The sequence below is a fragment of the Myxine glutinosa genome, chromosome 9 (genome assembly GCF_964187855.1).
Source record: "Myxine glutinosa chromosome 9, kmMyxGlut1.1, whole genome shotgun sequence".
Classification (NCBI taxonomy): domain Eukaryota; kingdom Metazoa; phylum Chordata; class Myxini; order Myxiniformes; family Myxinidae; genus Myxine; species Myxine glutinosa.
The window spans coordinates 18,128,854-18,142,860 of NC_136269.1; the positions used below are offsets into that span (position 1 = coordinate 18,128,854).

Consider the following 14,007-nt stretch of genomic DNA (forward strand, 5'->3'; position numbering starts at 1 on the left):
CGTGCTCTCATTGACGCCAGTATACTCGCGATGCAAATTTTTTACAGCCATCATTTCATGATAGATTAGATCCCACTGAGCGACATACTCCTTCTGCTTGGCATACCCAATGACACCATCACTGCACTTTGATGAGAGGTTGATAGTCTGCTCAAGCTTCTGATCACCGCCAACTGCTGTGAAGCGACCAGGCTTGTCCTTAATTGAGAAGGAATGACCCTCAGAGAAGTTCCTGAAGACAGATGGTGCTGTTTCAGGCAGACTCCTTGCATCTTCTAGGTACACGGTGCCCCAGCGAAGGTAATTCGTTGAGTCCCAAGCAGCAAACTCATAGAGGGCATGTTGCATTGCATCAAGATGTAAGTCCCATAATCCTTCTCGGTCAGCTCGCAACAGATCAAGAGCTATTTCATGTCGTTTTTTCAATCAACAGAAGATTTTTGCTGGTCTCAGTGAACCACTGTATTATTATAGCACTGTATTATTATACTCTTATCATTGGATTCCTTGGCCTTAAATGCATGAGTATAGCCACAAACATCAAGCGTCTATGTGTTTTGATGACTGATGTATGGACAACTGCGATTTTGAATGGCGGCTATTTTGAAATTCAAGATGGCTACCGCAAACGAAGGAGACAATATAATTGTTATTGGTCTTATTGAGTTCCTTGACTCTGAAAACATAGGTTTAGGCACCAATATCATGTCTCTATGAGTCTCACAGACCAAGATATGGTCAAAAGTAATACTTATGGTGGCCATTTTGAAAAGCGCCCTCTGCAGCAAAATATATACAGATTTGGGCTTGTCACCCAAATTTTTTTGAAAGGTCTTGGTATGTACAACAATAAAATCATGGGTGACTTTGTACTTTTGCGATGGCCACGAACTCCCGCCTAGAGCTTACACGAGTTCATCTTCCTCCCACCATCCTCCCTATACTTGTTGTACACCTCCTCTTCCATATCATTCCTCACCTTATCCATATCTCACCTTGCTGCTTTCCTCCTTTGCCCATACAGGTGGAGCAACCCTGCATCGGTTGCATCGGCTCTAACCTTGATCTTCTCTATCCTCTTCCAAACCTCCTTATTTTCACCAACTGACACACGATAGTTGCTCATACCTGGCCCTCACCCTCTCCTTGTATTATATGGCGACGTTTCCCCACCACTTTCCCCAGCTAATAATAAATGAAGCAGCTATGGCCATCCCATTCCTCCTCACCAGATCCCCCATCCATTGACCCTCTCTATTCCTCGTTCCCAGACCCAATTTACCAACACATTCCTCTTCATCCGGCTCCGCCACTCAGACATGCGCCACATCTCCCCACATTCAAACTACCGAGCGGAACCTCGCTTTCGAACCTGCGCCCACCTGGCAGAGCTCGTACCATCTTGATTAATTTGGGACACTCAGGTAATCAATCAGCAGCAGAGCCATCCGGGCTGATAATGTCTCTGGCCTACCCCCCCCCCCCCCCCCCCCCCAGCTGTCTGTGCTCTGTCCCCCAAATATTCCTACAGGTCGCACAAGATCTGCCTGCAACCCTCTTATGGTTAAACTGCCAAAATGAAGACTCTCTGCTCACCTTCACTCCTTCATTCCTCTTTTCTCCCGCCTCTGGAACAAACTCCCTCACTCTCTTCAATCCCTCTCCCTCCAGGTCTTTAAAACAGCTGTTCACCACCACCCCCATCCAAAACCTTGATCTTTTCTACCCCCGTTGATTCACCCCAAATCCACTTTTTTGAAATACCAACTTCTTTCCTGGAAGTCCTAGCAGTGTCCATGTGTTTTATACTTCTCCCCCCCCCCCCTTCCCACGCCTCCTCCCCCCCCCTTCCCACGCCTCCTCCCCCCAAGCCCTCTCCCTCCCACACATCTCCCGATGTCCCTGCTCTCAAATGTTGTGTTTGTGTGCTTCCCCCTCTCTCCCCATCTTATCTCCCGCTCCCTTTATTTTGTCTTACGTGTCCGTTTGTTTTTTTTGTCATTAATGTTAGCTCTTACACGAGCCTCGATCTTGTATACAAGAAAAAAAAAAGTGTTATTAATTTATTTGCCATGGGGACGTTGTACCTGGAATGGAGCTCGACTTGTTTGTTTTAATGAATCAGACATTCGTCATTGTGTTCCACTAACTTTGCGTCGCTGTAGAATCTCTTGATACCAAATTCAATTCACATGTTTCATGCGACTGTGGAAAGGATGGGATGTACCCCAACCCCAACCCCAACCACAGTGTTTGAATGGAATCGTATTGAATTGAATGGCCGGTGGAAGAAATATTTCAATGTTTTTACGTGAACAACAACAATAAAGATTCTCTACATTTGTGTCCCAAAATGATGCTTCGCTCAGGCGGTGAATGCGGAAATCTACCAGTTATGTCGCTGTAAACATTGGGGCGGAGCAGGGTGCTGATAAACCAATCGTGGAACGCGATATTTCTAACCAATCGTGAAGCGCGATATTTCTAACCAATCGTCGCGCTCAATATTGCGAAGCAATGGTGGCGCTCATTGATCCTAACCAATCGCAGCACTCGTTGCTGTTAATCCATTCGTCACGCTTCTTGCCCTTAAGCCAATGACGGCGCTCATTAATCCCAAACCAATTGTGACGCTCGTAGCTAAACCAATCGCGGCGCCCGTTCTTGCTGATCCAATCGCGACGCTCGTTGTTGCCAAACCAATCGCGACGCTCGTTGTTGCCAAACCAATCGCGGCGCACTTTGCTACAGTCCACGTAATTGGCTGAGCGAAAAGAGAAATGAGTTCAATCGGCACTGGGGTGAGCTTTGTGTGAATGAAATGAAATGGAATGGAGGACGAGTTGTTGTGATGGCGACAGACTGCTTGTGAGGAACGTACGGCGTGTTATCCAGTGGAGGCCGTGGCGCGAACCGTTGCTTGGTTAGCACAGTCATGGTGCTTTGGGCCTTGTCCTGTGCTGTTTCTGTTCGCTCTGATTGAGGCGGAAACGTTACAACTAGGATTCTGCACAACCTGGAACACGTTACCACTGAACACGTTACCACTGAACACGTTACCACTGAACACGTTACCACTGAACACGTTACCACTGAACACGTTACCACTGAACACGTTACCACTGAACACTTTACCACTGAACACTTTCTTGTAGCTCGCCATTCGTATGTCCTCCAGGTGACGCGATTAGAGACCGGGAGGCGGGAATGTTTTGTATTTCCACTTATTGGCAGAACAGAAAGCAAGGGTCCCATGGAAGAAGAAGCGCAGTGTGTCCCGAGCTGATGGAAGAATGAAGCGGAAGCATCCCGGACCCACAGAATGACGGGAGCGGCTCATTTTGGGAAAGGAGACGCGAGTGGGCGACATTTTTGTTTGTGTTGTGTATGTGTGGATTGCTCATGTGAACACTACTTGTACTTGTCATGGCTGCGTCCATCAACTCCTGATGTCCTTGCAGTAATCCGTGTCGATGTCTGTGACTACGAATGTGCTCGTGATTGATTTGAGCGCACGATGATGTTTGTGTTTGTCCGACGTGTGACATGTAGTCTATGTTTGATACCGACCGTTGATATCGATATTTTTGTAGTCGTAAGATTAATGATGTATCTAATTAATAGATTTGAGACGACTGGTTGCACAGTAATGTTTTTGTTGTGTAATAACGCCCCGAAGTTAGTTTCCTAGCTGTCGATTGGCTGTACTTCACACACGTTTGAATCGTGTCTGCCAACCCTGATGGACAAATTATCAGGTAACAGTGAAAGGTTTTTCAGTTCTGTTTCACGACTCTTCATAATTGTGACGAATTTTACATTACGGGAGGAACGCAACAAGTAGGACCTTGTGGATTGGTGTGGATCACGAGACAGCGGAAAGAACATGCATCATGCCATCCCACAAAGCTAATAATGCTGTCCGATAACATCTCACAAAGCTAATAATGCTGTCCGATATCATCCCACAAAGTTAATAATGCTGTCCGATATCATCCCACAAAGCTAATAATGCTGTCCGATAACATCCCACAAAGCTAATAATGCTGTCCGATATCATCCCACAAAGTTAATAATGCTGTCCGATATCATCCCAAAAAGCTAATAATGCTGTCCGACATCATCCCACAAAGTTAATAATGCTGTCCGATATCATCCCAAAAAGCTAATAATGCTGTCCGATATTATCCCACAAAGTTAATAATGCTGTCCGATATCATCCCACAAAGTTAATAATGCTGTCCGATAACATCCCAAAAAGCTAATAATGCTGTCCGATATCATCCCACAAAGTTAATAATGCTGTCCGATATCATCCCAAAAAGCTAATAATGCTGTCCGACATCATCCCACAAAGTTAATAATGCTGTCCGATATCATCCCACAAAGTTAATAATGCTGTCCGATAACATCCCAAAAAGCTAATAATGCTGTCCGATATCATCCCACAAAGTTAATAATGCTGTCCGATATCATCCCAAAAAGCTAATAATGCTGTCCGACATCATCCCACAAAGTTAATAATGCTGTCCGATATCATCCCAAAAAGCTAATAATGCTGTCCGATATCATCCCACAAAGTTAATAATGCTGTCCGATATCATCCCACAAAGTTAATAATGCTGTCCGATATCATCCCACAAAGTTAATAATGCTGTCCGATATCATCCCACAAAGTTAATAATGCTGTCCGATATCATCCCACAAAGTTAATAATGCTGTCCGATATCATCCCACAAAGTTAATAATGCTGTCCGATATCATCCCAAAAAGCTAATAATGCTGTCCGACAACATCCCACAAAGTTAATAATGCTGTCCGATATCATCCCACAAAGTTAATAATGCTGTCCGATAACATCCCGAAAAGCTAATAATGCTGTCTGACAACATCCCACAAAGTTAATAATGCTGTCCGATAACATCCCAAAAAGCTAATAATACTGTCCGATGCCATCCCACAAAGTTACTAATGCTGTCCGATAACATCCCAAAAAGCTAATAATGCTGTCCGATGCCATCCCACAAAGTTAATAATGCTGTCCCATGCCATCCCACAAAGTTACTAATGCTGTCCCATGCCATCCCAAATAGTTAATAATGCTGCCCGATGCCATCCCACAAAGTTAATAATGCTGTTCCATGCCATCCCAAATAGTTGTTAATGCTGTCCCATGTCATCCCAAATAGTTAATAATGCTGTTCCATGCCATCCCACAAAGTTAATAATGCTGTCCGATGCCATCCCACAAAGTTAATAATGCTGTCCGATGTCATCCCAAATAGTTAATAATGCTGCCCGATGCCATCCCACAAAGTTAATAATGCTGTTCCATGCCATCCCAAATAGTTAATAATGCTGTCCCATGTCATCCCAAATAGTTAATAATGCTGTCCCATGCCATCCCACAAAGTTAATAATGCAGTCCGATATCATCCCACAAAGTTAATAATGCTGTCCGATATCATCCCAAAAAGTTGTTAATGCTGTCCCATGCCATCCCACAAAGTTAATAATGCTGTCCCATTCCATCCCAAATAGTTAATAATGCTGTCCCATGTTATCCCAAATAGTTAATAATGCTGCCCGATGCCATCCCACAAAGTTAATAATGCTGTTCCATGCCATCCCAAATCTCTATATATACACAAAGAATTAAGTTAAGCACCCCCCCCGTTTTTTTACAACCTCGCACATTACAAGTTTGTTGTCATCAAAACAGTGTAATATACCCATGATATTGCTATATTTTCTGGAGAAGTGATATTATGGTCACATAAAAACATAACAATCATGCCGTTTTCAATATTTTATTCTGAATAATTTAAGGTGAAATTTTTTGGGAATTTTAGGCATATTTTCACCTCAATTTAAGTATGGAGCTATAGGTCCATCACGGACAGTGTGGATGACGTTTATGTTTTCTAACGTACAGTCATTGTTCTGAGAAGACCTCTAGCGATCTTTGCGTCAATAACGTGTGTAGGACCCACGTGATCGGATCACTGACTCAACCCTACGTCTCATAGACCCTGTAAGCCGTCGTATGCGTTGCTGTGGCAGGTTGTTCCATTCCCGATGTAATGCACGTTCCAATTCATCCAGATTGGCTATTGGAGGGACCATCTTCGCAATTTGTCGTCCCAACATGTCCCAAACGTGCTCGAGGGGGTTCAGGTCAGGACTGTACGCAGGCCAGGGGATGGTTGTCACAGCACCTTGCTCCAGCAAGGCTCGGACGCGTCTCGCACGGTGAGGCCTGGCGTTGTCATCCATGAAGATGGGTCTGCTGGCGAGGGTGTGGTCATCGAAGTGCGGGATTACGGTGGTATTCAGGATTTCCGGACAACGCCAGGCCTCACCGTGCGAGACGCGTCCGAGCCTTGCTGGAGCAAGGTGCTGTGACAACCATCCCCTGGCCTGCGTACAGTCCTGACCTGAACCCCCTCGAGCACGTTTGGGACATGTTGGGACGACAAATTGCGAAGATGGTCCCTCCAATAGCCAATCTGGATGAATTGGAACGTGCATTACATCGGGAATGGAACAACCTGCCACAGCAACGCATACGACGGCTTACAGGGTCTATGAGACGTAGGGTTGAGTCAGTGATCCGATCACGTGGGTCCTACACACGTTATTGACGCAAAGATCGCTAGAGGTCTTCTCAGAACAATGACTGTACGTTAGAAAACATAAACGTCATCCACACTGTCCGTGATGGACCTATAGCTCCATACTTAAATTGAGGTGAAAATATGCCTAAAATTCCCAAAAAATTTCACCTTAGATTATTCAGAATAAAATATTGAAAACGGCATGATTGTTATGTTTTTATGTGACCATAATATCACTTCTCCAGAAAATATAGCAATATCATGGGTATATTACACTGTTTTGACGACAACAAACTTGTAATGTGCGAGGTTGTAAAAAAACGGGGGGGGGGGGGGGGGGGGTGCTTAACTTAATTCTTTGTGTATATAAAGGAGGAGTGTCTGTCTGTCTGGATGTCCGCTTATAACTCAAGAACTACACATCGGAGAAAAGTTTTAGACAGATTCGGAATCAGCATAAAATTCCGGTGGTTATAGGCTACTTTTTATTTTAATATCAATGGTTTAAAAAACCGCGCCAGCTGCAATTCCATGGTGTAGTTTGTGGCGGCGCTATTGCCCCTTTCCGATCCCATGACGCATTGCGGTTCCGATTCGCGATAAGGTCTATGCGCTGTCACCGACACTTTTCCACCTTTTCCATACCTTTTAATCAGATTTACCTTATCGTCCATCGTAACCACATTACGCTTGGAAACACTAGCATTATCCTTCTTCGGACCCATGGCTAACACAGACACAGTAAAGGAATACTGTACGTCACCTCTGTTTTGAATGCGAATCAGCGGTTGCGCGTACGTACAGTATACTGTACGTACATATTTATATATTTTTAATGTGCTTTTTATTGTATTTTAAATTGTTTTTTTAGCTTCGTTTATTGTTAATTTATGTACTATTTTATTTATTTTAAATATATTTTTAAGGAAAACAAATGTTGTCACGTCCGTAGGAGTGACGTAAAGTCGCACATAATGACAAAATGCGTGCCATTTTTTCGCGCCAAGAACGGAAAAAGATTCCTCATTAATACCATCCTGGCCAAGGTTCGTCAACATTCGGAAATTGCTCTGGCTGTGGTCTCAAGTGGAATTGCAGCTACACTTCTTGAAGGAGGAAGGACAGCACACTCAACTTTCAAACTGCATTTGGATTTGACCAAGCAAGACACCCCAACCTGCAACATTAGCAAGAATTCAGCAAACGCCAAGATCCTTCAACAGTGCAAAATCATCATCTGGGATGAGGCTACTATGAACCACAAGCAGGCATTCGAAGCAGTGAACAGAACACTCCAAGATATTCACAACAACAAGAAAATCATGGGTGGTGTGACAACTGTTCTGGCTGGAGACTTTCGTCAGACTCTCCCAGTCATCCAACGGGGCACAAGAGCAGATCAAGTCAAGGCCTGTATCAAGTCTTCTTATTTCCTCTGGCCACATGTGCAAAGACTTACCCTGAATACCAACATGAGAGTCCACCTTCTTGGTGACAACACTGCAGGGGCGTTCGCAAGACAGCTTTTGAAAGTTGGCAATGGCCTATACCCTAAAGATGCATCAGAACAAATAATTCTACCATTTGGACAGTTTGTTGAAACAAAAGATGACTTGATCAAAAAGGTCTTTCCCAATATGGAGACCCAGTTCCAGGACTCATCATGGCTTGCCGAAAGAGCCATTTTGGCCCCCAAGAACAATGCTGTTCAAGAGATCAACAATTTGCTCCTCCACCAACTTCCCGGTTATGAAAGAAATTATGATTCTCTTGACAAAGTGACAGATGAAGATCAGGCAGTAAACTTCCCAACTGAGTTTCTCAACAGTCTTCAGCCTCAAGGACTCCCAACACACAGGTTGATTCTCAAGGTGGGAGCACCAATCATGCTTCAAAGGAATCTTGATCCACCAAAGCTGTGTAATGGAACACGATTGACAATCCAGCAAATGATGCCGCATGTCCTAGAGGCAACCATCCTCTCAGGCCAATACAGAGAGAAAGTATTCATTCCAAGGATACCACTTATTCCACCTGACCTTCCATTCTCCTTCAAGAGGATTCAGATTCGGGCTAAAATGGATTAATCGGGCTAAAATGGCTTTATTGGGCTAAAATGGATTAATCGGGCTAAAATGGCTTAATTGGGCTAAAATGGCTTAATTGGGCTAAAATGGCTTAATTGGGCTAAAATGGCTTAATCGGGCTAAAATGGCTTAATCGGGCTAAAATGGCTTAATTGGGCTAACATGGATTAATCGGGCTAAAATGGCTTAATTGGGCTAAAATGGCTTAATTGGGCTAAAATGGCTTAATTGGGCTATAATGGCTTAATTGGGCTACAATGGCCCAAAATCAGGCTATGTTTTGCTATGTCCATCAACAAGGCGCAGGGGCAATCAATGAAGGTTGTAGGCCTGAACTTCACAGAACAAGTGTTTGCCCATGGCCAGCTGTACGTGGGCTGCTCGAAGGTTGGAAAACCAAGCAATCTTTATGTCTTGGCACCAAGTAAGAAAACCAGAAATGTTGTATACCCAGAGGTTTTGAGAAATTGAAAATTGAAAAAACGTCATGTAGGAAATGTACTGTGATATTGCTCTAAAATATACAATCATGTTCTTTTCATCATATATTTGTATTATTCGTATTCAACCCGGCGAAGCCAGGTACCTCAGCCAGTAGTTAATAATGTTGTCCCATGCCATCCCACAAAGTTAATAATGCAGTCCGATATCATCCCACAAAGTTAATAATGCTGTCCCATGCCATCCCACAAAGTTAATAATGCTGTCCGATATCATCTCAAAAAGTTAATAATGCTGTCCCATGCCATCCCACAAAGTTAATAATGCTGTCCCATGCCATCCCAAATAGTTAATAATGCTGTCCCATGCCATCCCAAATAGTTAATAATGCTGTCTGATGCCATCCCACAAAGTTAATAATGCTGTCCGATGCCATCCTACAAAGTTAATAATGCTGTCCGATGCCATCCCACAAAGTTAATAATGCTGTCCGATGCCATCCCACAAAGTTAAAATGCTGTCCGATGCCATCCCACAAAGTTAATAATGCTGTCTGATGCCATCCCACAAAGTTAATAATGCTGTCCGATGCCATCCCACAAAGTTAATAATGCCATCCCACAAAGTTAATAATGCTGTCCGATGCCATCCCAAATAATTAATAATGCTGTCCGATGCCATCCCACAAAGTTAATAATGCTGTCCGATGCCATCCCGAATAGATAATAATGCTGTCCGATGCCATCCCAAATAGTTAATAATGCTGTCTGATGCCATCCCACAAAGTTAAAATGCTGTCCGATGCCATCCCACAAAGTTAATAACGCTGTCCGATGCCATCCCACAAAGCTAATAATGCTGTCCGATGCCATCCCACAAAGTTAATAATGCTGTTCGATGCCATCTTACAAAGTTAATAATGCTGTCCGATGCCATCCCACAAAGTTAAAATGCTGTCCGATGCCATCCCACAAAGTTAATAATGCTGTCGGATGCCATCCCACAAAGTTAATAATGCTGTCCGATGCCATCTCACAAAGTTAATAATGCTGTCCGATGCCATCCCACAAAGTTAATAATGCTGTCCGATGCCATCCCACAGAGTTAATAATGCTGTCGGATGCCATCCCACAAAGTTAATAATGCTGTCCGATGCCATCTCACAAAGTTAATAACGCTGTCCGATGCCATCCCACAAAGTTAATAATGCTGTCCGATGCCATCCCACAAAGTTAATAATGCTGTCCGATGCCATCTCACAAAGTTAATAATGCTGTCCGATGCCATATCACAAAGTTAATAATGCTGTCCGATGCCATCCCACAAAGTTAAAATGCTGTCCGATGCCATTCCACAAAGTTAAAATGCTGTCCGATGCCATCCCACAAAGTTAATAATGTTGTCCGATGCCATCCCAAATAATTAATAATGCTGTCCAATGCCATCCCACAAAGTTAATAATGCTGTCCGATGCCATCCCACAAAGTTAATAATGCTGTCCGATGCTATCCCACAAAGTTAAAATGCTGTCCGATGCCATTCCACAAAGTTAATAACATTGTCCGATGCCATCCCACAAAGTTAATAATGCTGTCCGATGCCATCCCAAATAATTAATAATGCTGTCCGATGCCATCCCACAAAGTTAATAATGCTGTCCGATGCCATCCCAAATAGTTAATAATGCTGTCCGATGCCGTCCCAAATAGTTAATAATGCTGTCCGATGCCATCCCACAGAGTTAATAATGCTGTCCGATGCCATCCCACAAAGTTAAAATGCTGTCCGATGCCATCCCACAAAGTTAATAACGCTGTCCCATGCCATCCCACAAAGTTAATAATGCTGTCTGATGCCATCCCACAAAGTTAATAATGCTGTCCGATGCCATCCCACAAAGTTAATAATGCTGTCGGATGCCATCCCACAAAGTTAATAATGCTGTCCGATGCCATCTCACAAAGTTAATAACGCTGTCCGATGCCATCCCACAAAGTTAATAATGCTGTCCGATGCCATCCCACAAAGTTAATAATGCTGTCCGATGCCATCTCACAAAGTTAATAATGCTGTCCGATGCCATCCCACAAAGTTAATAATGCTGTCCTATGCCATCCCACAAAGTTAATAACGCTGTCCGATGCCATCCCACAAAGTTAATAATGCTGTGCCATGTCATCCCAAAAAGTTAGTAATGCTGTCCCATGCCAGGCAGGGCCTGCACCCTCCCCCCCCCCCCACTCCAATACCTGGTAGCCCCTGCTAGTTTAATATAAAATTACCTTTTTATTTGTTTGCTTCTGTCTGCACAATAAAGAGTCTTCGTCTCTGTCCCTCTAAAGAGTGGTGGATAAAGTTGAGGCCCTCCTTTTATAAACGTGTCTCATCATTGTTGATGTAGAAACAAGCGATCGTTCCTATAATTTGTCCTTTCCAGCAGAGTGTGTCCGCTGTGCGGTCTTCATAATGTACTCGCACGTGTTCTCTTGCTGTCTCTTTCATGTGGTTGGCTGTTCATGCCAAATTGATACCCGTGACTGTCTCGACTTGCTTCGCAGTATGACCTGTCAGCATCGCAGTTCTCACCAGATGGGCGAGTGTTCCAGGTGGAGTACGCTGTGAAAGCTGTGGAAAACAGCAGGTGAGTTATTTGGGTGTGTCCCCGCTGTCTTTGGCTGTTTGAATGCGTAACCTCTGGAATGCCGGCCCAGTACCCACTTGCCTGCCACCGTACCAATGTTTGGCTCGTCGAGCAATCGTGTGGGTCGATCTGCCATACTTTGAGATTTTGTTTTGAATATCGAATGTTTGTCACGTGCATGTTTGTACCTTTAAGGACACGAACTTTGCTTATTTTGAACGATGGATTGACGTCCTCGATTTTTGACAAGGCACATCACGTGATGCCCAAACCTGCATCTTACCTCACCTTATGTCATCGAACTTGTAAATGGCTATTGGTCTTCCTTTTGGATCATCACAAATTGCCAAATGTATTGCCTCGTTTGCTCCGACATGCTCTGCAGAATTGATTCGTCTTTCGAATGGCGATTTTGACGGGCAATGTCGTGTGATTGTCGTGACAGCACGGCCATTGGAATCCGGTGTAAAGATGGTGTGGTGTTTGGCGTCGAGAAGCTGGTTCTCTCAAAACTCTACGAAGAGGGTTCAAACAAGAGGATATTCACCGTGGACAGACACATCGGCATGGTGCGTCACTCGCCTCGCTCCTGGAAGCTACTTGTTCCTTTTTCATGATACCTAACCAACAGTTTTGTGATTGGCTGATGTTTTTTATGTTGTGGTGACGAATGAATAAGCTAACGCATTCCTTTTCAAGGAACCACAGCTAACCACAGGAACCACAGCTAACATAATAAGGAACCACAGCTAACCTTTTCCCCATAAAAGCGAACGTGACTCTCAGTTATTTTCACCTGTGCACGATATAATGAAATTGACCTTGTCGTCTGATCTTGCAACAGAGAGAGCGTCAGTCATGACATGCGCACTACCAGGCAGAGTGTGTGTGTGTGTGTGTGTGTGTGTGTGTGTGTGTGTGTGTGTGTGTGTGTGTGTGTGTGTGTGTGTGTGTGTGTGATATGCACATATAATACACATATAATGCACATAATACACACACAATACATACACATACAATAATACATACAATACAATAATATATAAACTTAATAATGCACATATAATGTGTGTATACATTACAACATGTGCACAATATGTACAGTGACTTCAAAGTGACTTCTGCGACTTATGCTGAGTGACTTCTCAGCAAAGGACTTCTGCGACTCACTGGGACTGACACAATCTGTCAATTTCCCGACCTGGATCTCAGTCAACGGAGCATCTTCTCTTCTGGACTTGGTTATGACTAACTTCCCTGAAAATGTCTGCTGCTCTTCTTCTGCTCCAATCGGCTCATCTGATCATGTGCTTGTTAAAGTGGACATCTCTCTGACCATTCTCAGGAAGCCTACTCAGCGTCGACGAGTCTGGCATTTCACTCAGGCCAACTGGCACGGTCTTCAAGCAGCCATCAATCATCTGGACTGGTCTCCCATCTCTACTGCCTCTGACATCAACTCATCCTGGGAATTCTTCCAAAGTAAATTGCTCTCTCTCATGCACAGATTTATCCCATCTCGTCTTCAGTTGTCATACCCTTCCTCCCGTCCATGGTACACGGAATCTTGTGGTGAGGTTGTTGCCCAGAAACAACTTGCCTTAGTCTCCTGGAAAGCAAATCCAACGGGAGGAAATCTCATTTCCTTTCACAAAGCCCGAAACAAGTGTGTGTCCACCCTCAGGAGAGCCAGGAAACAATATCTCTCCGTTCTCAAGACCGAACTCTCTTATCTGTCTCCCTCTTCCAAATCCTGGTGGCGTCTGGTCAAATCTGTTTCTGGTGTTTGTTCCCCCGCCATCCACTCCCTCACCTCAAACGGCTACACAGCTGACTCCGCACGTGAAAAAGCTGAATGCCTCAACTCTGTGTTTGCCTCTAAATCTTGTGTCCCAAACCCACCCCTCTCTGTACCCACCGTACCCATTCGTACCCTGCTGCTCCTGGACTCAGTGTCCTTTCCTCCTGACAAGGTGGAAATGTTTCTATCAACCCTCGATTCTGATTCTGCAACTGGACCTGACGGCATCAGCCCACGGGTCCTAAAATCTTGTTCTTCCGCTCTTTCACTCCCTCTCTCTGTTCTCTTCACCCTCTCTTTTGCTCAAGGTCAACTGCCATCTGCTTGGAAATCAGCCAACATCACCGCTTTACACAAAAAAGATGCAAAAACAGATCCTAGCAACTACAGACCAATCAGCCTTCTCCCAATTATCAGCAA

The 14,007-nt window shown here is 44.2% G+C and overlaps 1 protein-coding gene across 1 annotated transcript in view; it reads left to right on the forward strand.

The window, feature by feature from the left end:
- The first annotated feature begins 2,699 nt into the window (after positions 1 to 2,699).
- PSMA3 (proteasome 20S subunit alpha 3) overlaps positions 2,700 to 14,007 on the forward strand; it is a 29,173-nt gene continuing 17,865 nt past the window's right edge. Inside the window, exons 1-3 of the mRNA XM_068129537.2 lie at positions 2,700 to 2,801; positions 11,704 to 11,786; positions 12,232 to 12,355. Of these exons, the coding sequence (XP_067985638.1) occupies positions 2,781 to 2,801; positions 11,704 to 11,786; positions 12,232 to 12,355 (228 nt within the window). The 5' untranslated portion in view covers positions 2,700 to 2,780. The remainder of the gene's footprint in view (positions 2,802 to 11,703; positions 11,787 to 12,231; positions 12,356 to 14,007) is intronic.